The sequence below is a fragment of the Bos indicus genome, chromosome 1 (assembly GCF_029378745.1).
Source record: "Bos indicus isolate NIAB-ARS_2022 breed Sahiwal x Tharparkar chromosome 1, NIAB-ARS_B.indTharparkar_mat_pri_1.0, whole genome shotgun sequence".
In the NCBI taxonomy this organism is placed as follows: domain Eukaryota; kingdom Metazoa; phylum Chordata; class Mammalia; order Artiodactyla; family Bovidae; genus Bos; species Bos indicus.
The window spans coordinates 106,776,519-106,804,276 of NC_091760.1; the positions used below are offsets into that span (position 1 = coordinate 106,776,519).

Genomic DNA, 27,758 nt, shown 5'->3' on the forward strand with positions numbered 1-27,758 from the left:
ATACTGCATGGCCTCACATTTAACCTCTGAATTTCTTTATGACAAAAGGTAATGGGAGAATGTGGCTGAAACATGGTCTCTTTCCCATGAAGAAGTGACCCAGGCAGACTGCCCTGCCTCCTAACCCTCCCCCCACCACAATCTGCCATTGAAGCCCTCACAGTAGGGCTGTGCTCAAAGCTAGGGACTCTGGTCCTTAGAGGTTTTGAGGTTAATTTGGATTCAGCAAATGTCAGAGGGGATTTCTGTGATAGTTAATGCCAGATTATAGGACTTTTAGAGTAAATAGGGACTTCCCTGGTAGCTCCGGAGAAGGCAATGGCAACGCACTCCAGTACTCTTGCCTGGAAAATCCCATGGATGGAGGAGCCTGATAGGCTGCAGTCCATGGGGTCGCTAGGAGTCGGACACGACTGAGCGACTTCACTTTCACTTTCATGCACTGGAGAAGGAAATGGCAACCCACTCCAGTGTTCTTGCCTGGAGAATCCCAGGGATGGGGGAGCCTGGTGGCTGCTGTCTCTGGGGTCGCAGAGAGTTGGACACGACTGAAGCGACTTTAGTAGCTGGTAGCTCAGACGGTAAAGCGTGTGCCTACAATGCGGAAGACCCGGGTTCAATCCCTGGGTTGGGAAGATCCTCTGGAGAAGGATATGGCACCCCACTCCAGTACTCTTGCCTGGAAAACCCCATGGACAGAGGAGCGTGGTAGGCTACAGTTCATGGGGTCGCAAAGAGTCGGACACAACTGAGCAACATCACTCAGAGTAAATAGAACCACATCTCTAAATATAATCCACATTTTTGCAACTTGCTTTTTGGTCTCATTTTTTTTTCCTTTTCAACATTTTTTTTTTAATTGTAAAATACACACAAAATGTGTCATCTTAACTGAGTTCCCTGTGCTATACAGTAGATTCTCATTAGTTATTTATAGCATGTATATGTTAATCCCAGTCTCCCAATTCATCCCACCTCTCATCCCCACCTTGGTATCCATATGTTTGTTCTCTACATCTGTCTATTTCTGCTTTGCAAATAAGGACATCTATACCATTTTTCTAAATTCCATATATATAATATGATATTTGTTTTTCTGACTTACCTCACTTTGTATGGTAGGCTCTAGGGCCATCCATGTCTCTGCAAATGACACAATTTCTTTCCTTTATATGGCTAATATTCCAGTGTATATATGTACCACATCTTTTTTTAATCCGTTCCTCTGTTGATGGGCATTTAGGTTGCTTCCATGTCCTGGTTATAGAATACAGTGCTGTAGTGAATACTGGGGTGCATCTATCTCTCTGAAGTATGGTTTTCTCTGGGTATATGCCTAGTTGGATTGCTGGGTCATATGGTAATCCTATTTTTAGTTTTTAAAGGAATCTCCATACTGTTCTCCATAGAGGCTATATCAATTTACATCTTTTTTGGTGGAGTTGTGAATTGTGCAAATGCCGGTGATGATCTGTTAAAATGAACAGTTACTACATGCTCTCTTCAAAGTCCTTAACTTGGATTTATTGAAGTGATTGTACAACTGAAGGTGTGGTTATTACTAAACACATGAACATGATCATAATCAACCCTTGGTTAAACAGTTTGCGGCTTAACAGTGGTAAAAATAAAAAATACTGGACAAAGCATCAACATTATTAAGAATTAGCAAATAAACTTACATACTAGAAAACAAGTTTTAGAATCAGGTATATAATGGAAACCTCCCAATCACTTGCTCTGTGCAATCTGCCACCTAGTCTAAGTGGTCTTACTTTCAGCTTTATGCTATTTTGGATAACAACGAGAGAGTGTATTCCTAAATACTGGCTGTAATTTTAAGATAATGACTTTACTGTAAATTTACTTTGTACCATGTTTTCAACTAGATTTATTTCCTCTGTGGTGTGGATTCTCTCTCAGAGCTTTCTGAACATATTACCCAGGCTGAGAGTGACAATTACGGAGCTATAGTCAAGCCTTACATTTTAGGCAAGAAATAACTTGCCAAACTTAATTATATATATAAAACGTGAAAGATGGGACAACATGGGATAAGGATTTTAGAATGAATAAGAAAAGAGAGTAAGTAAATGTAAATCGTTTACATTTCCATTATTATACAATGGATACATAATTTTTAAAAGTCTAGTTAGAATTTAAAAAATGAATTAATACCAAATCTGCTATCCTCCCTTTTCTATTATTTTAAATAGATTTTCTTACTCTCACATAGTGATAAAATATAAGTATTTATTTTGATTCTATCTGAAAAGCAAAGATAACTTCACAAAAGCAACTAAAAGGTCTTGGAACAAATTTTAAAAATCCTTAGCTGTAGCAAGGTTTTTGCTTATTATTCATACAAAAAGAAGGGAGCCCATGTTTAGAGTTTCAAGCAAGATCACCGAGCTTCTACTATTGATGTGAGGCTGCTGAAGGTCAAAGTAAATCATACTATTTCTTAATCCTGCTTTCATTAACAAATCAGCCTCTTCCATGAAAGGATGAGTGCTTCTAAATGGCAAACTATGCTGCAACCACTAAGAGTCACAGTGAATGAGAAAACAGTAATATTTCCATATAGCAGAATTTCCCAAAGTGGTTCCTATGGAACACAGGCTTCTTGGAGTGTTACTAGGTATTACTCAAAAAAGTTTCCATGGTCAGATGAATCTGGAAAACACTAGAACTACATATGTGGTATTTTTTTTTTTTTTAGCTTTCTTCAGAGGATATTTAAATTAGAACCTTCAATGTACTAACTCTCTAAGATAGTATGTTTTCCAAAACTCTTTTGACCCTGGAGCCCTATATGAGGAAGAGTATCTTTGGAGCTTGTGTCCTGTGGAACATGCTGGGGGAACACTCCTGCAGTGCTCAACTAATCAGCTTCAAAGTCGAGATGTGAATGAGTTAATCCAGGGGCAATTAAAAAGGCCCTAGTCTAATGGGCTTCCCTGGTGGCTCAGACGGTAAAGCGTCTGTCTGCAATGTGGGAGACCCGGGTTCCATCCCTGGGTCGGGAAGATCCCCTGGAGAAGGAAATGACAACCTACTCCAGTACTCTTGCCTGGAAAATCCCATGGACAGAGGAGCCTGGTAGGCTACAGTCCATGGGGTTGCAAAGAGTTGGACACGATTGAGCAAATTTATTTTACTTTACTTTATGGTATCTAATGGTCATGTCATTTCTGCAGAGCTAGGTCAGGAATGCTGGTGTGATGAGCTAAGGCAATTTAGGGGAACATCAAAATCAGTCTCATACTGGGTCAAAAGAAGGAAACAATTTTCTGAGATCACTGGAAAATAAAACCTTATCCAGAGTATGGATTACTGTACTTCCAAATGTACAATGAACTGTTGCCCTTTCTAAACTTTCTGTGTTTCCAGTTGCAAGAGAGTTAGATCTAGCATCAATTCGGCTGGGGGGAGGGGGAGCGGGGGGGAAGTCAGGAAAATCAAAGTATACTTGGCAAAGGAAGAAGTGATCACTCCCTTTGTGAATCCCTCATGTATGGATGAACATTCCAGTGATCCAATTCAATTGTGTAATCAACTTCCTAGAACCACTTCAGATAGGGTTGGCGATGCCATCACTCACGTAATCCTGTCTGCACAAAATGTTCATGGGTTGAAATCACATCAGTTGTATGTAATAAGGCCCATTTTAAATATCCAAATTGCATGGGCTCCCTGGTGCTCAGACGGTAACGAATCCGCCTGCAATGCAGGGAACCCAAGTTTGATTTCTGGGTCAGGAAGATCTCTGGAGAAGGCAATGGCACCCCACTCCAGTACTCTTGCCTGAAGAATCCCATGGATAGAGGAGCCTGGTAGGCTCCAGTCCATGGGGTCACAAAGAGTGGGACCCAACTGAGTGACTCACACTTTCACTTTCATATGCTCCTTCACTCTGTAAAACACTCTGTAATACTCTTACCACATAGACAAGACGCTAGAGGCCAATGCCTTCAGTCCAAGGCTAGGAACAGAATGTAGCCTTGGTTACCAGGAACATGTACAGTTATGCTGTGTTAGAATGGTGACCTCAGAGTCAAGTGCTTTGGGCAAGTTGGTCACATAAAATAAATGCTGGTCTTGGGAGCTAGTTTCAGAATTTTCCATGTAAGTATTAATTTATTCCTTTCACTAGAGATCTGCAAATACAGTGACTTAAAAAAAAAAGTTTCCGTGACTTCTCCCCTCCCCGCCACCCCCCACCCCCGCACCAAATTCTGAGCCATTGTAAGAGTACAAATTGCCACTAGAGCAGCAGGAAAGCAGTGCATTAATGAAGACCTGGGCTTGGCATCTTGCTGGGGGGTCATAAGCACATGATCATTGGTTCCCAGCTTCATTTCTTAAAGACTATAAAACCATTCCAAAATTTGGCACCATGGAGGCTATTGGCAATTCGAACTCGGGCTAGGAAGCTGGGGTGACGGTTCCAAAGCTTTGGCAGTGCTATTTCAGGAAGCTTCACATGCAAACTTCTCAAGTCAGTTTCCCTAACTAGACTCAACCTTCATGTCCCTAGAAAATGGGGCGGCTGGCTGGAGAGCCACAGGGCACCCCGGGTGAGGTCTGCAGACCACCCCCAGAGGCTGGAGGCAGCTGAGAGAGAAAGAGAGAGAGAGAGAGAGCGATCAAGCTCCAGGAGAATGGGGAAGGGAACAAAGTAGCCTGACTTGAGACATAACTATTCATCAAATTGCAGCTATTTTTGCCTGTTTCAAAAATCTACAAGCCAAACTGGGAGAAAAAGAGGCAGTAAAAAATACACACACTACTTGGTTAAAGTCAGGAATGGGTTCATTTCTACAAAGAAAAGTTTAGAAGATGCCTTGTGAACCTCAGTCAGAGGGAAAGCCACACACTCCGGCACTCAGCACCATCTACTAAGACATTTCACAGGGCAGAGAAACACTGATTTACTAATTTAGTAGCTTTTCTTCTTCATCTTCACCAAAACAGTACCATTTTCATTTTACACAATAACAATGATCACAGAACTTAAAAAGGTCTTTCCATGGTTATTTATGAATTCTGGGCTAAGTTTAAAATAGAAAAAGGAAAATTAACTATGTACTGTAACATGCTGACACTGGTTACTCCTGGACTCCAGGTAGAGGGTGGGCTCCAGTAACTTCATAATCAGAATGTCCCAAATCCCCAAACTCAGGCCACCTGGCCCGACCATCCCATCAATGGTCATAACCAGCATGTTTCCCACAACTCCCTCCCCACCCCCACCTCAAATACACACGTCCAAACGTTGTGCCTCTCAAGAGGCAGAGACTCCAGTCTACCATGAAGGCAGGTATTTTGTACTGGAACATGCTACACTTAAAAAAACCAAAACCAAGGTTCTAATTCTAATATCGTAGATTCCAATGTTAGTTTACAAAAGTAAGTACATCACTTGGGAAACCATTATTCTTTCAGTTAAAGAAAGGTTAAGAGCTCAGAGGGACCCAGACAGATAACAGTCCTCGGCAGCCACAAGGGGATCTTTGCATCCTCCCGAGTTCTCTCCTAGGACCTTCCACATTTGAAGAAGGCAGGGGAGGAGGTGGTCAGCGAATGGGGCCTCGGAGAAGCCATAAAGACAAATGCCCACTCTGGAAGGACAAAACCAGGTGGATGCCCTGGTTTTTCAGACACAGACTGGGTGGGGATGCCGTGAAAATCTTGTTTGGCTGTTTGAGCCCAGCATTTTCCATAATAAAATCCTGAGATTGGAAACGTGACATTGGTAATAAGAAATGAAAAGTAGCAGGTCTGGCCCCAAAATAACTCAATGGTTTGCAACCAAACATTAAAGACTGCTGCCTTTCCACCATCTAGCAGAAGCACATCCCAGTAATTCACTACCGAATTCCAACAGGAGGCTGGGGACTCTGAATGGCTTCAGGGGGCACACATGCAGTTCTATGCAGCTGCTTCTCAGAACAACACTTGAGAGACACTCAAAAGCTACTTGGAGAGAAAGAAATGCACAAAACTAGGCAGCTGGCACTCAAGTCAGGAAGGCAACCTCAGTGGCTTTCTCTCCCAATGCAAAGCAGCAAACTTCCCAGGGGATGCTGTGACTTATTTGGCTGTGATTTCCCCATCTATCCTTAAAGGTAAAAGGAATTATGGTGTTGCGATTTGCTTTTTTCCACTTGGTACTGTAAAAAAATCACGGTGTCTGGTGGTAAAGTTTAACAGCTGCCTATTCCATTAGGTAAGGTGTAAGCAAAAGGTTAAGGCCATGCATGATTAGGATAAACACACAAAGACTGGTTGGGTGGTATACAAAGTCTATTTAACTAATGAAGGCGGGGGAAGGTGACTTCAGGGGTGCACGTGGTTCTCCTCCTCCCCACTTCCCTCAGCCTTCAAGAACCGCTGTGGAATAATAAACCATTTTCAAATCTGTTTCTGGGCTGCTGCAGAGCAGAAAAACTGGGCTTAGGAGGACAAAGCACCCTAGGGACAGCTCTGCCTCTCAGCAAGGGGCATGGCCACACTGGCTCTGACTCATGAGTTACCCACAGCATTCCTGGGAGTCCTGCCCTGCTCATTGCTCCAGCGAGAGGACACAAGGTCTGATGATCGGAGGGCCCTGTAAGGGATCTTGAAAGCAACTGTCAAAGGAGAATATATGGCACATACGCCTTTCACTTCATACACGTGACTCTACAGCTATATATATTTTGGACATTGGATGAAAGAGTTGGGAAAACACGAAGAAACCATTTTCCAGCATCTCAACTACATTGGCCAAGAGCACCCTCTGTTCACACGGCACATAGACTTAAGACAGTTGGGGATGGGGAACCCCATGTCTGGGATGGATGATCCTAATTGTAACTCCCACACCTTTCACTACATTAAAAGAGACCAGTGTGTTGAAAGTCCTTTAGTCTAAGGCAGCTGAGACCCCGAAGGGTTCACTGCTCTTCTGTTTTGCTGCTATTCCTGAACTTCACCACCATGACTGTTATATTGTCAGGGCAGCCTCTGTAAAAGGACTGTAAAACGATGCTCTTGGCCCCAAAGTGAGGTTCATCCAAGCGGTCCTTGATGAATCGAACAGCTTCCTCGTTGCTGAAAGCATCCCAGAGGCCATCTGATGCCAAGATCATGAACTCGGGCTGGAGCTTGTCCAGGTCAAAGGTCAGGATATCTGGGTCTGGGATGACCACATTGAGGTTTTTCAGTGGATAATCCCCCAGCGATCGAGACATGGCCAGGATCCCCTGGACCCTCCAGGAGCCATTGAAACTGATAAAACCACCTGGAAAGAGAGAATGAGCCCATTAGCTTGAGCAGCTGCTCTCTCACATCCTGGTGTGATTCGTGTGCACCTGCAAAGGGCTGACCTACTGTGTGTGACCTGTCATACGTGCTCCTGCTGGCATTGCCAGGAGGGAGCAGTGTTCCTCCTGCATGGCTTGACGTCTGATCCTCTACTAGTAGATCCTCAGGCCCTCATCCTTGGCATCTTAAAGGTCTTCAAGACTAAATCAGTAGGAATATTGAGGGTAGGAGGGATGATGGGTGAGAGCATCAGTTTTTATTAATAACTAAAGGACACCTTAGCAGTTCAGTGACTGATTGTAGGGAGCCCCAGGGAGAGGACTCAGGGACAACAGCAGAACAACACCAAAAGGCATGTGGCTGGTACCAGATACAACCACTGGGACCCATAATTAGCATGAGGCCGCCCTTGGTTGTGCCTGTATTGATTGCAAACAGCTCCCTGACTGGGATAGGGATTAAAGAATGGTGTACTTAAGCACAGTTGTTAAAGGCTCAGGCTCTCGAGTCAGTCTACTAGGATCTGATTCCTGGCTCTGTTACTTCTAGCTCGGAGTGACTTTGGATGAGAAACTCTCTAATCTTTGGTTTCCCTGGTTGCAAAATTTGGACAATAATAGTATCTATTCCATCGAGAAGCTGTGAGAAATAGAGTTATTCTATATTGATCAGTTGGCACAGTGTCTGAATATAACATGCACTCAGTATTACACAGTGGCTCAGATGGTAAAGAGTCTGCTTGCAATGCGGGAGACCTGAGTTCGATCCCTACCTAAGTCGGGAAGATCCCCTGGAGAAAGAAACGGCTACTCACTCCAGTATTCTTGCCTGGAAAATCCCATGGCCGGAGGAGCCTGGTGGGCTACAGTCCATAGGGTTGCAAGGAGTCAGACACTACTGAGCAACTTCACTTTCACAGTCTCTATCTATTATTATGTTTTCTTTAAGGGAACTAGAACTTTGTTCATTTGCATGTTATGTCAGATATTTATTAAATATATTCTCCATGCAGGGCAGTTTGCAGGCTATAAAGTTGGACAAGATCTAGACCTTTTCCTAAAGAAGCAGAGAGTCTGACAGGAGGGGAAATCCACCTGCATTAACAGCTGCAAGCACAGAGCAGTATTTTTTCAGGGAAAACCTAGCACCTGTTAAATGCTATAGGCAGATAGAAGAGAGAGGGACGATTTCCAGTTGTGATAATCAGGGCAGAGTGAGCATTAAAGCTCAGCTCTGAACAGAACGATAGGTAGGACTTCCATGAGCAGGGATGTACAAGAACATTCCAGGAAGAGTGGTTTCCCGGGCAAGAGTACGGGCTCTGGAGTCACTGGGGTTTCAATTCTGGTCTCACCATTCACTAGCTGTGTGTCCTTGGGCACACAAGCCTCTCTGAGACTCCATTTCTTTGGTTGTAAAATGAGAATAACATTATCAACCTCACAAGGTAGGGAAAGAGAAAGTGTATGTAAAGTACCCAGCTTAGCTCCCAGCACAAAGTGAATGCATGGTAAATGGCAGCCGACATCACTACTGTTGTACAAACAGCTTAAGGCAGGGAGACAGAAAGATTGACGTGTATTTTGACCTAGATTGGTTGGAGGGTATTACGACACCAAACAGAAGGGGGATAGGTGTCCAGAAAGGAAGGCTGAGGCCAGAGAAAACACACATAAATATAATAAAACCAATCATTGCTCATTAAGTCCTGCTGTAAAGTACACCCTCGACACAGCAGGTGAGATTAACCTCCTTGGAGATGCGGTCTGAATTTGCTCCTATAATCACTTCCGGGTGGGGGCAGGGAGGCGGAGAGAGGATAAAATGGGCTGACATGTCAGAAGAGAGCTCTAAGGTGGCATCTCAGGTGTACCATATACACATCCCCATCGTGCTTCCTCAAGAGCAAGCTGACTGTATCCCAAGTCCAGGGTCACAGTGGATGACTGAGGAGATGCTGTCTTCATAAGCAAGGAAACTCATCAAAGCTTGACAGATGCTCTTAAAACACTGTGCCGTCCCATTGACAGAAAACCTGACCAGAGCTTTCATTAAAAATTATTCTGCATCTCAAGCAGTCACTGAAGCAGGAGGTTGTAATAAAATTCAACGATTTTGGATTCAACAGTACAGCTTCCCACTGTGAGAACTCAAACGTTGATTAGGTTCTGGGCAGAAGCTGGTATGCAGAGATTGAAGGTCAATCTGCAGACTCCCCCAGGGGGCAGGGGCACTTCTTGGGCAACGACCTGGGGGACCTGAGCTCCCTTGGGCAACAGGGCCTGCCACGTGGCATGCAACACAGGGGCTACAAGCTGTGGTGGTCAGTTTGGGGAGAGAAGGGGTCCTCCCCTGCACAGGTAGAAAAAACGAAAGTGTCAGTTGCTCAGTCGTGTCCAACTCTTTGTGACCCCATGGACTGGAGCCCACCAGGCTCCTCTGTCCATGGGATTCTCCAGGTAAGACTACTAGAGTGGGGTGCCATTCCCTTCTCTAGGAGATCTTCCTGACCCTGGGATCGAACCCAGGTCTCCTGCATTGCAGGTAGACTTTTTACTATTTGAGCCACCAGGAAAGCCTACAGGTAGAAAAGAATCCCCCCAAATTAACTATGAAAATGTAATCAGCAACTGATAATCTTTCTTCAAGTCTTTGCCAACGTCACCTTAGTGAGGCCCACACTGACCACCCCAACACTCCCCTTTCCCTAACTTTTCTGTGTCTCTCCATAGCAGTTATCACCTTGTAATAGACTAGATAATTTACCTGTTTTAACTTATTTATTAATAATGTCTGTCTACTCCATCCCCTACCCCGTCTCAATCCCAGGATGTCCATTTGTACCTCCAGCCCCTAGATGTTGAAAAAATAAAAAAGGGATTTTCTTCCTCCTCCAACTGACATATATACTTGGATCAGGCATTGAGCTTGGAGTTGGGAGTATACAGATGAACACACCAAAGTTCCTGCCTTAAAGAACTCATGATCAGGAAGGCAAGACAGATGAAAGGGCCAGGTATGTCCACATCCTACGAAAAGTGACCCAAGAGGTCCACACAGGATGCCAGGGAAAGACTGAAGGGGTACCTAAGCCAGACTGGGGAAGCCTTTGGCTCAGTGTGACAGGGAAGGCTGCCAAAAGGACATCCCGAAACCAAGTCTTAAAGGGCAAGGTCATTATTGTCCACTGGACAGTGTGGGCAACACTTGCAAAGGCACAGACGTGTGAGCTCCATGGTTCATTTGGTGGTTAGTAGTTTGGCATGGCTGAAAGGAAGCAGAGTATGGCAAGCAATGGCCCAAAGATCCCATTAGCCTTTAAACTAAGGGCTTTTTTTGGCTGTTGTGGACACGTTGGCCATGAAGAAGGGCAAATTCAGTGGCCACGCATTTGATGGGAAATGTTACAAAGTCCAGTCCCAGCTGCCTCAGCCACAGCCTCTGTACTGATCTGCTCCTCACTGGGCAAAGGAGTGTCTCTCCCAGGGAATCTCCCGGAAACCACCTAGGCCACTTGAACGAGACAGCACACAGTCCTTGGAGGCACTGATAAGCTCACCGGCTCTCTTTATCCTCTTCCTCTCCTTCAGCTGGTAGGGTTTGTGATCATGAGACAAAGGAATGGCGTTCCCATCCTTGTCACATAGGACCCCACGCGAGTCACCCACGTTGGCCACAGTGAGGTCTTTATCTGATAGCAGAGCAATCAAACACGTTGTACCTGCAAAACAGAAGAGAGAGGCCACATGGGCGGTCAGCGGCGCTTTGAGGTTAAGCTGCTTCTCGAGGTTACTGGCATCTTCGGGCATTAAAACCACTCCTGCTGGGTGAGCATCTGACTCCAGCCACTCCGGGAAGGAGGGCTGTTCACTTCAACAACACTGATCATATCTGACAGTCAATTTTCTTAACCATGTTGGACTGTCACTGAAATCGGCTAGGATAAGATGATCATTTCCCCAAATCATTGTTGTCTCTGGTTCTCTTGATTTAAGTGCATATCACACTTAAAAGGATTAGCAGAGAATCAAAATCGGCTTGAAGCTTCAGACAATGGATACTTATTTTCTGCTTCTTGTTGGTGCTTAGGTTCTGTGAAATCCCAGTTGAAAGTGGGAAGAATAAGGTGGTGGTGGTGGGGGGGGGGTCTCTCAGTGGGAGCACCTGGACAGACCAGCAAATGACAGATGGTAACAACCAGATCCTATGGAGCCAGGGGCACAGCCTATGCAAACTAGTCTATACAGAGTCTGAGAGGAAAGACCAGTGGCCAGAAATAGGTCGGCTCCAGGGTGTGATGTGGCAGACCATCAAGGGAGAGGCTGGAAAACCTACTGTGATGAGGGAAATGACACCTAGGCCAATAGGAGGTGGGGCTTGGAGGTGGTCAGAGTCAGAAGCAAAGTAAGAGTGAAGAGCTGTTTGCCTGGGAGCCAAAGACACAAAAGGACACGTTCCCTCTCCTCAAACTCTTCCTGGAACAAGAATGGATAAAAGCAATAGAACTACAGAGTCTGGTCTAGTTGGAGGTCATCCTTCTTACCTGCCCATTACCCTCTGTTTAGCCCCTCACCTTTCTCCCCCGGCCTTCTGACAGTGTCACTGAATATGCAAATACCTGCTGAAACGCATAATCCATTAAGCTGTTGCTTCAAATTGATAATGACCTTCCTTGTTAAAATTATGCATCAATTAGTCTTCATTAATATTTAACCTCCTCATTAAGAAGATCATATTCCCTAACAGAATGTAAACTGCATCTAAACAGCTCTTGCTCTTCATAGAACAACAGCAAAGGCTAAATTCTTTAAATAGACATAAAGAATAAATACAGGTTGATATCAAGAGGGAGGAGAATAATCAGTATATTCAGCTATTATATAGTTCTATTCAAAATTCCATGCTAAAGCCTGTGTAGCTCAAAAGTGCCTTGATTAGAAATGGAAACGCATGAAATGTTGGGTGTCTCAGGATGTCTGATATGAAAGGCCTTGTGAAAGGAAAAAAGACTAATCTCAGGATTATCAAAGCAAATCACAAACCTTTCATCTTAAAAAAACTGTAAGAATGAAAATGTAACCATAAGAACAATCCATATGATTAGAAATTGTTATTCTTAGTTTTTGATATTAGCTGCATTCTGGTGTTCAACTGGCCTCACTTTGTCTTCAAGCATCTGCTTGTGTTAACCTGGTGATCACAATGACAGCACAAATTCTCCTAGAAGGCACATGCTCAGAAGTTTGAAAGGTGAAATGGAGACACTACATTATTGGGGTATTGCATGGTTTGGGGGCATTATTCAACTCAGAGACCCCCTTTTCTTCTCACTTGGTGCACTTTGAGAAATCATAGCCCAGAAAGGACTTTGAGGTCCCCATATGAGGGAAGCAAAAGGATCCACTTGGGTGAGCTATGAGCCCCTTCCACACCCTCATTTCAGTCATTGCAGCTCTATATCCATTGTTAGCTTAATTGAGCTGCCATGTATCTTTTTTTTTTTTTTTTAAGAGGAGAGAGGTCATTCCTATGGTCAGAAAAAAAATTGAGATTTAATTGTATACGGGTTTAAAAACCCCTGAAGGATTTTAAGCAGGATAGTGATATGATGAGATCTGTGTTCTATAAGATCACATCAGTGGCTTTGTGGAAGGTAAACTGGAAGCAGGGAGAACAGGGAGAGTTCATGAGAATGTGAATTACTGTCATAAACAAAAGGATCGAGGATCAGTGACAGATTATTTAAAATCAGAATGGACAGGTCATAGAGAATAAGGACATAAAGGAGAGGGCAGAAATCTAGAGTAATGTCCTGGTGTCTCGAAGACAGTGGGGAGGGGCACTGGGTGCTCCATGGACAAGCACTTAAGGAAATGTCTACTTGGGCTTCTGGGAAAGGCTTTCTCTCTCACTGAAGGAGACACCATGCAGAACGCAACCCATTTCCTTGGCCTCGTGTGGCTCCTGTGTTTCCTGGAGGGGTGGCAGCCATGTTGCACCAGGAGTGGCTACAGCTCAGAGTCAAGGCTCTGTGCCCAGGAAGCGGAGCCAAGGGGTGAGAACCTGAGTCCCTGAGACATCACAGGACTTCTGAACGAGCCTAGACTTGCCCTGTTCTTGCTCTGGGAGACACCAAATGTCCTTACGTTTTAAGGCTTTTTATGTTGGATTTTGTTGTTATTTCTTCTTGTGGTATCCTAACTGGTTCAAGGGCTCATTGTTCAATAAGGGGATTTCTGGATGAGAGATTTAGTGTGACTGCTTTGCTTCCCTCACGCATGAAGATTCACGGCTTGCCAACTTCTCTGTCAAGAAAACAATCCCATTGTTTCTATGGGTCAATAAAATCTACCTTCTGATGTGGATTTCAGGAATGTACCGCTTTGAGAAAGCGGAAATTGCCTGTGTCAACAATAGATTCTTAGACCGGACAAAAGCGGTGAGCCCCAGATGGCAGAACGAGAGTTGCAGGCAGCACTGAGGATGACTGAAATGTTACCATTCTCCCTCCGCAGAAACCTGCCTGTGTCCTGGGTGGAGGCCCAAGCATGATTGGAAACAAAACACGATGCTTCACTGTAAACAACTTGTTGTTTGGAATTTGCAGTCTTAGCTCAGGATTACAAGAGATAATTTATAATCTAATCTTACATTATAGCAGAATGTAACTACCTGGTGGTTGAGAAAAATGCCAGAAAAACATTATGCCCAAGAGGAAACACGCCAAGCCTTTTGTCTTTGGGCTTCTGTGTTCCCTCTGCCTAGCACAGTGCCTGGTCCTTGACATGGGCTAAATTGCACATGGTGATGATTCAGTTCAAGTGTGACATCTTCAGAGGCCTTCTCTGATGGGGGATCTAATTTCCTCTTGATGTCCTTTATTGCCTTCAGAACATATAATTATGTAAATATCTTGTTTATTTCTTTAAGCAATTTATTTAATGCCAATCTTCCCCTGTACAACGTAAACTTCACAAGAGTAAGAATATCACCTGCTTGTTCTTCCTCCTGTAATGCTGAAGTCTAGAATACCACTGACCTCGATATTTGCTGAATAAACACATTAACAGAGGAGTGATAAACAATAACACACTCTCTTTGGTCCTGATCTAATATTATGCTAAGCACCTGCCATCTTGCTCTGAGTATATCAAACCAGTTCAACAGCACACTGTACAACATCTTCTAGATATTGCCACAGCAGGGAGATACCCAACTGTAGCAAAATACATTTTTTTACACTGATCAAAACATAAGGATCCTCCTGTACATGTATAAGCATGCTTACAGGCACACTGTTAGCAAGTAGACCGAAGTTCAGCCTAGGCCTGGCCCTAGCTCTTTCCTCCAGTCCAGGCTCCTGGGCCAATGCAAATGAAACATGGGTAGGATGCCCATCATCAACAGCTTCCAAAGCCATAGCACATTGGGAAGCAATAAAAATGCATCATGGTGACCATTACATGAGCAATCTGTGTCTACTTCTGACCTCAATTTGTACTTCAGCAAAGCAGGCACGTTTTTGTGTTGTTCTATTCTTGTTTTCCTTTGGGAAGAACACACAAAGGCCAATTACTCATTAGCTTATTCCTCTAAACCAGCATGTTCTCTCTTCATTGAATTTCTAGGATGCAAAGTAAAAGTACACAAGAAAATCTGTTCTGGACTTACCTAAATAATTTTTATTGGCTAACATTATTCAGTGAATTCATCTGATGAGTTGAGCTGGAGAAAAATGTAAATCTTAATGAGGGATAAGTAGTTTGGGACATCTCAGCCATCTTTTAAAACCCTAATTTAAAACTTTCCCAGTGAAACTAACAACATAGTAGTAACAGTTTGTTCAGCACTACGAATGCCCCACTAGTGTCAGTCACTCGGTCGTGTCTGACTCTTTGGAACCCCATGGACTGTAGCCTGCCTGGCAAAGAATACTAGAGTGGGTAGACGTTCCCTCCTTCAGGGGATCTTTCCAACCCAGGGATCGAACCTGGGTCTCCTACAGTGCAAGCAAATTCTTTACCGTCTAAGCCACCAGGGAAGCCCATGAACCCACAAACACACTTGCAGTTGATTTCCTGACACCTTATGGTCAAGAAGAGGTAGGTATTATTCTTCCATTTAAGCAGATGAGAAAAACGGGACTCAGAGAATTCAAGTGTCATATCCATGATTACATGACTCAGTGCATATGTAATGAAAGACCAAACTGACTAAAAAACCAGGGAATCCAGAATTATTATTAGTAGTAATAACAATGATAGACCTACCGTTTATGCATTTTACTATAATGCTAAGCGTTTTATTTATATTATGCAACTTAATCTGCACTACCTATAAGAAGGCATAATTATCTCCATCTTACAGATGGGGAAACTAGGTCTCAGACAGTACAGCAACCTGCCCAGGTCACTCCCGTGGACTGTCTGATTCCCTGGGCCAGACCTTTGATAACTGGCACTCCTTCTTGCTCTAAACTCTTCTCTTCCACCTCCAAGAAGGAATGACTTCTGTGGCCAGTTTCTGCACTTCTGTGTTTCGAATACTCCCCATTAACTTGCCCCCTTTTGTAGTATAGACTAGTGCATGTTACAGATATGTTTGTAAACCAGAAAAAATTCTGATTAGTGTGATATGAATTTCCTTTCATATAACTGTAAGTCTGGATTAGCTTAAAGCTGATACATTTCAAATTCTCAATAATGATCAATCAGAACGTATCTGGATTTCTGCAGGTAAAAAGTAAGCAACTTGGATTAGCTTTACATCCTTTCCAGCTTGAACATTTTGCTGGTTTTGAATAGGAACTGCAAACTCCTATGCCTTCAGGTATAAGAAAAAGCTTATGATCCTCTTGGAGTAGCTTTACCCCCGTACTTCTGACGGGATCCTGGGTTCTGAAGATGTTTTTCTACTCTAAGAATGGGCAAGCATGAAGATAAGAGACAACTGACATTAGGTTTCAGTGCTGGGTCCACAGCAAGCAGTGGCAGGGCTTGTGGCAAACGAGAGAATGCATGCTAAGGGGACAGCATTTCCTCTGCAATGAAAATAGCTGCCAGGGGGCAATGAAGGCCCAATGTAAATAGTTATTCAGATTTTTCAAGAGAAGCTGTTTTTATGTGAACTCTGACTTATAATGTTGACCACTTTTATTTAAAAAAAAAACAACGCAGGCCACATACTGCTATATTTAAAATGGATAACCAACAAGGTCCTACTGTATGGCACAGGGAACTCTGCTCAGTGTTAGACAGCAATCTGGATGGGAGGAGAGTTCAGGGGAGAATGGATATATGTATATGTGTGGCTGAGTCCCTCTGCTGTCCACTGGAAACTATCACAGCACTGTTAATCGGCTATACTCCAAAATAAAATAAAAAGTTAAAACAAATAAAAATAATACAGATAACAACAATTTAAAAAAAACTCAATGCACACCAAATAGGCAACTGTAGGTCAAATGATTCTTTGACCCATTAGACTGGTAACTTCTTTTTGACCCAGGGTGACAACTTATTCACTGCAGTATTCTTATCACAGTGCTTCATACCTTGCACAGACCCTAATGTTGGGAGGGATGCTAAGGACTGAGGTGCTGGTAAGGAAAGTGGGGGTGCTTATCGATATACAACTTATACTAATTATAGTATTTACATAATTCACATCTTCAGTTCAGTTCAGTTCAGTCGCTCAGTCGTGTCTGACTCTTTTCGACCCCATAAATCGCAGCACACCAGGCCTCCCTGTCCACCACTAACTCCCGGAGTTCACTCAGACTCATGTCCATCCAGTCAGTGATGCCATCCAGCCATCTCATCCTCTGTCGTCTCCTTCTCCTCCTGCCCCCAATCCCTCCCAGCATCAGAGTCTTTTCCAATGAGCCAACTCTTCGCATGAGGTGGCCAAAGTACTGGAGTTTCAGCTTTAGCATCATCCCTTCCAAAGAAATCCCAGGGCTGATCTCCTTCAGAATGGACTGGTTGGATCTCCTTGCAGTTCAAGGGACTCTCAAGAGTCTTCTCCAACACCACAGTTCAAAAGCATCAATTTTTTGGCACTCAGCTTTCTTCACAGTCCAACTCTCACATCCATACATGACCATAGGAAAAACCATAGCCTTGACTAGATGGACCTTTGTTGGCAAAGTAATGTCTCTGCTTTTTAATATACTATCTAGGTTGGTCATAACTTTCCTTCTAAGGAGTAAGCGTCTTTTAATTTCATGGCTGCAATCACCATCTGCAGTGATTTTGGAGCCCCCAAAAATAAAGGTGTGAAAAAATTCACACCTTTGTCCTATGTAAATATATATACTGTTATTTTTTGAAAAATGTTAACAGTTATCCAGTCGATAGGATGTTAGACCACTTTTGTTTTCCTCTTTATACTTTTCTGCATTAAGATGAATTTAACGTTACTTAAAACCACAAATTATTCACAATGTTTCAGAAGGCATATCCCCTAAATTATTCACAACATTTCGGAAAGTATATTGCACTGCACGAAGCAAAGTATTCAAGACATAAAACAGAAAAAGCAGAACTGACAGTCATGGTATTAGGGTGGTACAGGTAGAAAAAAAGACACAGAGGAACAGCAGTAACAAACGACGACAGCACCACTGTCGATAATGGTCAAGTTCAAGTTCAGATCTGACCATCAGTGACTACCCATCAACGACTCAGTGACAGACAAGGGAACCTCAGCTGCCTTCAGGCTCCCTGCACAGCCTCACCTCACCTCTGCGCAGGGCTATCTACAATTACTACTCAGAGCAAAACACCCAGCCCTGAAAGTGAAGGTGAAAGTGTTAGTCTCTCAGTCGTGTCCAACTGCGACCCCATGGACTGTAGCCCTCCGGGCTGCTCTGTGCATGGGATTCTCCAGGCAAGAATACTGCAGTGGGCAGCCATTCCCTTCTCAAGGGGATCTTCCCAACCCAGGGATCGAACCTAGGTCTCTCACACTGCAGGCAGATTCTTTAATGTCTGAGCTACCAGGGAAGCTCCACTGAGCCCTGAGTTCCCATCAAAAGACAATACCTTCAACCCTTTGCACTCCCCTCCCCCTCTTCCTTTATGCAGACAACTATGATTTAAAAAAGTGGAGTAATGAGAATCCCTATTTCATGAAAGTTCAGCTTACTGCAACATCTTCTTATGTGCCTGATGCTTCAGTTTCACTTTTTCTGGTGAGGGAATGGGAGGCTGGGCTGAGTGGAGAAAGCAGGATGGGATTAGCTGGGTGCGATTAGCCGGTGCTTAGGTGCTTCAAAGCAGAGGATGTTTTCCCAGTGAGGCACCACACCCTGAATGCCACTCGCTCAAGCTAACAGTGATTTTCCTCTGTGACAGAAAGTCTTTTGTAAGAGAATTTAATTTTTTTCCTTTTTTTTTCTTCAGAAAAGAGACAAAGAAATTGGGAGATAAGTGGAGAAGAGGTGACAAGGGGAAAGGGAAGGAAGTGGACACACACACACAGGAGCAGAGAGAGACAGAGAAACAGAGGGAGGGAGAGAGAATGAATGACTATTTCGGTGAAGGTGCTACAGCTGCCTAAAAGCCATTCTTTATACACAGCAAAGGAGAATCAATACATTCATATGATAAGCAAAGATAGGTTTATCTTGAAAAGGTTTGACAATGAATGTGAGTTCAATAACACAATTCCAGAGCCTAGATGACATCAAGGCCTGGTAACTGACAGAAATTATATTGGTGGGCAACATATTGGAAAAAGAGCAGGCAAAGCCAGCCATTAATGAAAGCATTACAGGAAATGATAAGATCACTGTCGGCAGGGGCTTCTAGCCCCTACCTCCCACAGCCAACTTTGTGATGAGCCCTGAAACACAGATAAAGTGTCAAGCAGCTTGCAGATAAGGATCCTGGGCCCCATCCCCCGTCTGCACAATCTCTAAGTCCGCCAAAGTTTGACTTGCATGGAGCCTGCTCACCAGTCCTGTAATTGTTAATGCCATAGCAGAGACACACCTGTCTGGGACAATCCACAGTCTGAAAAACTAAAGAGTAAGCTCTAATCTTTCCTTCTTTATTCCTTTTCTCTCATTATTGCCTGAGTCTTTGCATCCCATGCTCTAAATCCTCAGACCATCTTTAGAATTTCTATATTAATGTGCATGGCTACGGCTACTAAATTAATAGCAATTAACTTTTCAAACCATAAGTCAATAACTCTACTGTAATGAGTCTTGTGCGAGTTTGAAAGCTATTTTATGCTACGAGAGCCTTGAATGGAAAGCAACTGGTAAGAGATCTACGTGCAGAGAGACACGTGTAGGTCAAATTGTGAGAGCTGCTATATACTGTCCATGCACCATGAAAGCAAGTGAAAGTGTTAGTGCTCAGTCGTGTCTGACTCTTTGCAACCCCGTGGACTGTAGCTCACCAGGCTCCTCTGTCCATGGAATTCTCCAGGGAAGAATACTGGAGTGGATAGCCATTCCCCTCTCCAGGGGATTGATCTTCTCGATCGAGGGATTGAACCTGGGTCTCCCACATTGTAGGTGGATTCTTTACCATCTGAGCCACCAGAGAAGCCCCCATTTGCCATGTGCAGAGGTAATTTCTTTAATTCCAACAGCCCATGAGGTACTATTGTCCCCATTTTACAGATGATAAAACTGAGATTAAAAGATCAGCCCAAGATCATGCGGCTAGTGAGGGACAGAATTTAACTAGTCTGTTGCCTGAGTGTTGCTTTCAACCTTGAAGCAGGCTGTGGCTAGCCCATGGTTCTAGTTTCTGTGCAAACCAGATGCCTTAAGGCAACTCTTCCTTAAAAGATTTATTAAGGAGATTACCATCTTCAAAAAAGGGCCATAGTACATGTTCAAGTTGACAATGACTACAGTGTGAACAGTGCCTCCTAGAACCTGTGGGCAAACATGCACGGTGATGTGGGCAACCCTGCTTCTGGGCTATACCCTGGCCCCACCACCCCATACCCCCTGTCCTGGGAGGGAAGAGATCAGACGAGAGGGTCGCTCAGTGAGGAATTTCAGCAGAACAGCTGAACACGAGAGGTTTTCAGCTTCACATGAAGACTAGCAGTAGTCCAAAAGCCCAAGCTGGAAGAGTGAAATAGTGACAGTAACACACGTGCGGCCACATCTGGGTATTACCGAGGGTACATTAAGGCCTTCTTCCATGAAGCCCTGAAGTATTAGTACTAAGAAGGCAAACTATCTCCGTGGCTTTCCAGACACAGAGAGCAGTGATAGGACGCACCACACAGAGAGAGAGGCTCATGTGAGCCCCCCCACAGCATGGCACCCTTTCGGGCCTCCTTTATAACCGAGGCTGTCTCAACTTCCCCTCATCACACGCTGGAGGGCAGAGTGGCAGAAATAACATCGTGTGAGAAAACAAGTTCTATTACCAATTGTAATTTTCTTTTCCTCTCTGAGACTTTTGCATAAGCAAAAATATCAGCCATTGAGTTTGACACTGGCTGACTGTGAGGCAATCAATTTGATGGCAAATTCTATTATTTTAAACCCTAGGTAGTCTAATTCCAGATTTAGGTTTATTTGGGCTCTTCCTTGGCAGACATACAGTAATTAATAAAATGACAAGAAGAAATAAGAAACCATGTACAAGTGCCAGAAAGTTCTTTCCCACAAATGAGCTGTGCTATCCTAAATAAGATAATCTATTTTATGGGGGAGGGAGGTTAGGGCTAGGGTGTGTGATCCATCACTTCAGTCATGTCTGACTCTTTGCAACCCTATGGACTATAGTCCTCCAGGCTTCTCTGTCAATGGGATTCTCCAGGCTAAAATACTGGGCTGGGTTGCCACGCCCTCCTCCAGGGGATCTACCCAACTCAGGGTAGATCTGCCAAACCAACATCTCCTGCATTGCAGGTGGATTTTTCACCCACTGAGCCACCTCGGTCAAACTTTTAGAATCCGATGGAGTAGTCATTAAATTTTCACACCTCACCAAAGTTAAAATTATAGATATGTTGTCTGACCCTGTTGAATAGCATTTTAAAATTAAAGTGTTCTTCAACTTCACATTTCAACTTTAGTAGTTCAGTGTGGACATGTTGAAGAGTCACTTCCTGTTAAACTGGTCACATACTGGGGAGTCTTAGAAAACCACAGCAGCAGCAGGTCCTCAGACTTTAGGAGCCTCCATCTTCCTCTCCGACATGACTATTTTGAGGTATGAGTAAGCACGCATGCTTTTCTGAAACTCATTAACATCCTGCTCATTATCATTACTCTGGCTGACATTTAGTTCAGATGATAACATGCTGCTGAAATTAATTTCTAATTATATAATCACAACCTAGATTCTAAGTTCTGTGTCTTTTAATGGTAAATAAAATCAATTTCATGGTTCTTTGACTCTTCCTACATAAGCCAGAGATACACTACTATATTTTTTTCATGTCTTCATGTTATATCAGAATTCTTCAGTGAGATATTTCATTTCTTTTTAGGGCTCCCAGCCTTAAATTACAAGTACTGTTTCTGCTTCCTTATGAATGCTATGGGAACAAGGTACAATATGAACTTCTGAAATTGAGCTTTATTAAAAGGGGCATTTGCTTTTTAATAAAAGGCAGAGCAAAGAGGAGAAGGCTGGGAATAAGAGGTGCAGCCTGATTCATTTGGTGCTCGGCAGAGATTTGCACTTTCTTTGACCTTTTCTTTTTTTTCCTCAGCGCAGAATCAACCCTTTTCCCTATTCTTTCCATTAACAACAAACCTGATCTTTGAGGTTATTAAGCTGGAGCTTCCCTGGTGGTTCAGACAGTAAAGAATCTGCCTAAAATGCAGGAGACCCGAGTTTGATCCCTGGTTTGGGAAGATCCCCTGGAGAAGGAAATGGCAACCCACTCAGTATTTTTGTCTGGAGAATTTCATGAACAGAGGAGCTTGATGGGCTACATCCCATTAGGTCTCAAAGCATCAGACACAACTGGAGGTTATTATCTTTACTTAAATTACCATATAGCTCTCTACCTACCTACCTACCTACGTATGTGTGCATGTGTGTGTGTCTGTATGTGGTGGGGTGCGGGTGTGTTGGAAGGATGACATCTGGAGATATTAATGGAAATTCCCGCCCCATGTATGGACAGAACCCTCTTTCACTCAGTGTGAGGCACTCATTGTCCCAGGGAACATCAAGATGTGGTTGAAGAGCAAGGAGACAGAAGTAGTCAGATTTAGCTCCTAAGGTTCAAAGAGATTGGAAACTCACAAAAAGACAATGTTCTCAAGAGAAAAATCTTCTTGAGCATCCATCAGCCTTGGTTCTTGGATAAACCACAGGCATATGAAGATGGAGCAAGTTCTCCTGCCCACAACTGCTCTCTTCCTGCTCCCCTGACATGTAAGCCTGGGCAGGCAGGAAGGTTGTGATGGGGGAAAGTGGAGGGAAGACAGAATCTTTGATGTGTGGAGCTCCAAGAATGATATGGTGCTCAAAGCACAAGAGACTAGACCTTGCTTTCCAGGGTAGAGCCCAAGGGTAGAAACCTCTGCCCCAGTGTAGAGAGGCAATGGCTGAATGAGCCCACTGGGACAGCCCAATGTGGAGCAGAGAGGACAGCTGAAGACTGCTGGGCTTGCCTTGAGGGAGGAAAGACACCTCTCAGGAGCATAAGATACTTCCAACCACAGGTCCTGGAGACCCTGGGTCATCCCAGCAAGTGCCAGGATAGTAACAACGACCTGATATGTAGATCACTCCTGGAGGAAAGGGGTGCGAGCACATGGCTCAACTTGGTATTTACACTTAAGAACCTGAGGAAAAATCAGGAAATTACAGCATATATCTGCTAATGAATATGGTAAGATTTTAGTAACAGATCCAATATGGACTCAAAATCTGTTACATTCAGTTCTATGGAGACAAATTAAGTTAAATTTCACATGTTTATTTTGTAACTGTGCAATGTGTGTGTGTGTGCATGCACGCATCTGCCTCTTTATTCGCTGTTGCACATTGCACACGTTAAATTTTACCCTGACTTCTATTCAGTTCAGTCACTCAGTCGTGTCTGACTCTTTGAGATCCCATGGACTACAGCACGCCAGGTTCCCTGTCCATCATCAACTCCTGGAGCTTGCTCAAACCTCATGTCCATCAAGTTGGTAATGCCATCCAACCATCTCATCCTCTATTGTCCCCTTCCCCTCCTGCCTTCAATCTTTCCGAGCATCAGGGTCTTTTCAAATGAGTCAGTTCTTCGCATCAGGTGGCCAAAGTATTGGAGTTTCAGCTTCAGCATCAGTCCTTCCAATGAATATTCAGGACTGATTTCCTTTAGGATGGACTAATTTGATCTCCTTGCAGTCCCAGGGACTCTCAATCTTCTCCAATACCACAGTTTAAAAGCATCAATTCTTCGGCACTCAGCTTTCTTTATAGTCCAACTCTCACATCCATACATGACTACAGGGAAAACCATAGCTTTGATTAGATGGACCTTTGTTAGCAAAGTAATGTCTCTGCTTTTTACCCTGACTTAAGCATTATGAAATCAGCTAGTACCAACAATGTTTGACAACCAAACAAGACTTCCTTGGGCACTGAGTTAGTTAACACATATCTGAATTATTACCGTATTACTGTGTTAGTCACTCAGTCGTATCCAACTGTTTGCAATCCCATGAACTGCAGCCCCCACCAGGCTCCTCTGTCCATGGAAGAATTCTCCATGCAAGAATACTGTAGTGGGTAGCCATTCCCTTCTCCATTAACATATACCTATTACTGAGGAATTCCAGATGGAAGGTGAAATCATTTCCAAAGACAAATTTGCCATTATTGTGAGGCACACCATTGGTAGGTTGTGCAGCTACACGTAAGTTATTTTCAAATGATCTTTTCCATTCAAACAGAACACAGTCATTTATATCCCCATTTAAAGGGACAAAATAAAAGTTGTACAATTATGTTTATTTAGGATAATTAAAACAAATCTGATTTGGGGCTAATTTGATTCAATAAATATTAATTCTCCAGTTTGCTTTTGGTTCAGTGGACTACAAAACTGACTCTACATCGAAGTCTCCAGGAAGGCTGCATCTTCAAAGATCTGATAAAATCCTGACTTTAATTCCATCTGGCCCATGCCCAAAAGTGATATTCCATCTCTATACCTACAGCCAAGAATATCCAACCATATTCCTTCATGATAATGACCATCTTTCTTCTCTTTCTCTCTCATACCTCTATGTTCTGTACCTAATAATAATTAGACTGGAAGTGTGTATGTGTTGATGAAATAGTTTTATGGCTTTTGTTCCCTTATTCTGTGCCTGTGTATGCATGTGTGCATGCTAAGTCACTTCAGTCATGTCCTACTCTTTGCTGCCCTATGGGCTGTATCCCTCTAGGCTTCTCTGTCCATGGGATTCTCCAGACATGAACACTGGTATGGGTTGCCATATTCTGTGCCTACTGTGTATAAGTTACTAGGTTTGGTGCAGGAACAATAAAAATGAACAAGATACAGTCCTTAACCCCCAGCACTTACTCCCCAATGGCAAGATGGAATTAGACACTTAGGATCCAGTATGGTAAATGCTGTGACAGTGCTATGAATGGAGAAGGAAATGGCAACCCACTCCAGTATTCTTGCCTGGAGAATTCCATGGACAAAAGAGTCTGGCAGGCTACAGTCCATGGGGTCACAAAGAGTTGGACATGACTGAAGTGACTTAGCACGCACGTGCTGTGGAAGGTGGGATTGCGGGTGGGGTGACGGCAGAGGGGGCACGGCTCAGGCTATGGAGATGCTGGGTGGTGAGGAGATATGCAGGGAGGATGACTGGGAAGACGTGAAGCCTGAACGTTCTTGAAGATGCAATAGGGTAAGGAATTCGTGTAACTTAATTTGGTTCTTGGCACAAAGGAGGAAGTAAAGAAAGAATCTGTAGGGTAAAAATGGGTGATGAGAGTAGCTCTCTGAAGGAGATTTCTTTATAGTTCATTTCAAAACAAAGTCTAGAACAAACACTTGTTTATACTCTAACCTGATAATGCCAATTCTTGAATTTTTTTCTAAGGAAATAATCAGAGATATGAACAGAGCTTCATATATAAGGATTAACCTCATAGAATTCAAACAAGACAATAGAAATAACCAAAATGAACAGATGTATAACACATCATGGAATATTGATGTATAACACATCAAATAATAAAAGCACTCCAAGGACATTAAATATAGTGTTTCTGAAGAACATACACTGTGCTTATAAGTGAAAAATAAAAACTGTACATAAATTTCTTTAAAATATAACACATTAGCATTTTATTTGGAAAAAATGATATATATATAAAATATTTCAATTGCAATTACTCAATAAATACATGTATGCAGAAAAATGTTAGAAGGAAACAAAAATATATTATTAAAGTTTTTTTTAAAAGATTGTTCTGAATTTTCCTTAATTTTATTCATTTAATGTGACATTTATAGAAATTATTTCACTCTTTATCAAATTCAGTGCTTTTTACTTTCTTGTTCCTTTATGTTATTAGGCACTTGAGGGTCTTCTGTTATGGTCTACAATGATTTGACTGGATTTTCAGTTGAGCTATTTGATTTTACTCACTGAACCAACTTGTTAACTAACAAGACTGCGGCTATGCCTCCACTGGTTCCATTTTGGCTGACAGCTAAAATATAGCTCTACAAAAAGAACGAACAGTGTCGGGGGGGACACCAAGCCCCAGACTCATGACGGGTAGGGCTCAGAACGCTCCACGTTTGTGACACCACATTCGTGTGACACCATCATCCTACATGATTAGATGCTCTTGCTCAGAAAGTGACAAGGGATGACTGTCGAGGGCAGAGGGCAGCAGGAACAGGCTGATTATGATGCATTTCTTGCACAGGAAGCCTTGACCAGGGAAAGCCAGTTCCCCAAAGAACTGGCTTGGGGAGGTTAGGTCTATTCTTGTCTAAGCAGGTGGTTAGGTCTGTTCTTGTTCTGACATTGCTGAGTGGGTGTCATATTACAGGAAGTGAGGCTGATGAGGGGAGCGGGGGAAGGAGGGGAAGGCAGGAGACAAAGAAAGAGTCTCAAGATGCCCAAATCTCAAGTCACAAAGGAAAATGTCATTAACTAAACAAGTTACAGTGGGCCAGGCACTCTGCTTGCTGCTTACACATGCCTGACTTCATTTTATTTTCACAAAAATCCTGCAAGGTGTACACTGTTATCATCACCACCACCCCCATCTCTCCATTCTACAGATAAGACACAGGAGGCTCACCAAGGTCACACAGCTTTTGAGTGGAAGTATGGAAATTGAACCCAGATCTGACACCCTCAATCAGGCTTTAAAAATATTCCCTAAGAAAATTAAATCAGGAATGTGACAAGGAAGCAGTCAGTTTTGCCAGCAAACAGCTTCATTTTAGGATCCTTTAAAGTTTATATCTGCTTCCATTGAGGAACAATACAGGGAAATACACAAACCAGATATTCAAAGAAACCTTTCTGGTACAGTATACAAATGATGTATAAAATATTTTTAAAAACTGTTTTCTAATTCATGACTGAGTTGGAGGATAAGTATGTGATTTCCCTGGAGGCTAGAAACAAAATGAAGGGGAAAAGCCCAGTGAGGAAGAAAGATCTTCTCCAGTCAGTAAAGAATAAGGAGATTCTATAATTAGTTAGAGAACACTGGGCTCTAAGTAGGTTTAAATCCCCTCTTGACCCCTGACTGCTTAATATGTGAACCGCAGGAGACATCTTGTGAACTGAAAAATAAGACCCCATCAAGGAGCATAACCTCCATTTGTTTAAACACTACTCTCAGGATTGCTACAAGGTCCTCCCTCCAGTTGATGGCTGAGAAGTGGAGCTTCTCACAGCCACATTGCCCTTCTGCACCAACCCTAAGTTGAACTGGCTTCTGAAGGCAGTTTTTTTCACTTGTCTCCAGTCTATTTTCCAGGCAAATGTGATGAAGTCACCTCTGACTTGAATACAAAACAAGGTTGTTAAATATTAAGCACGATTCATGGAATTGAATTTTGCCTAAAAGGGCTTCCCTGGTAGCTCAGCTGGTAAAGAATCTGCCTGCAATGCAGGACACCCCAGTTCAATTCCTGGGTCAGGAAGATCCCCTGACTGAGCATCTGACACACATACACCTCACCTCTGCATCCCAAATCAAGCTTTGCCTGGTAACACGTGGAGTCACAAACAGACACGCCTGAGTGACTCAACAACAACAAAAGCCACACACACACACACCCCTAACTCCAGTATTCTTGGGCTTCCCTGGTGGCTCAGCTGGTAAAGAATCCGCCTGCAATGACAGATTCAATCCCTGGGTTGGGAAGATCCCCCGTAGGAGGGCATAGCCACTCACTCCAGTATTCTTGCCTGGAGAATTCCATAGACACAGAAGCCTGGCAGGATCTACAATCCA

At 43.3% G+C, this 27,758-nt stretch overlaps 1 protein-coding gene across 3 annotated transcripts in view; it reads right to left on the reverse strand.

Annotated features, from left to right (window-relative positions):
• Positions 1-1,498: 1,498 nt before the first annotated feature.
• The window catches only part of PPM1L (protein phosphatase, Mg2+/Mn2+ dependent 1L), a 327,985-nt gene continuing 301,725 nt past the window's right edge, over positions 1,499-27,758 (reverse strand). For all 3 annotated transcript variants that reach the window (XM_019960093.2, XM_019960098.2, XM_070792274.1), the window contains exons 3-4: positions 10,871-11,032; positions 1,499-7,288 (exon numbers count right to left, since the gene is read on the reverse strand). In XM_019960093.2, the coding sequence (XP_019815652.1) occupies positions 6,942-7,288; positions 10,871-11,032 (509 nt within the window). In that variant the 3' untranslated portion in view covers positions 1,499-6,941. The remainder of the gene's footprint in view (positions 7,289-10,870; positions 11,033-27,758) is intronic.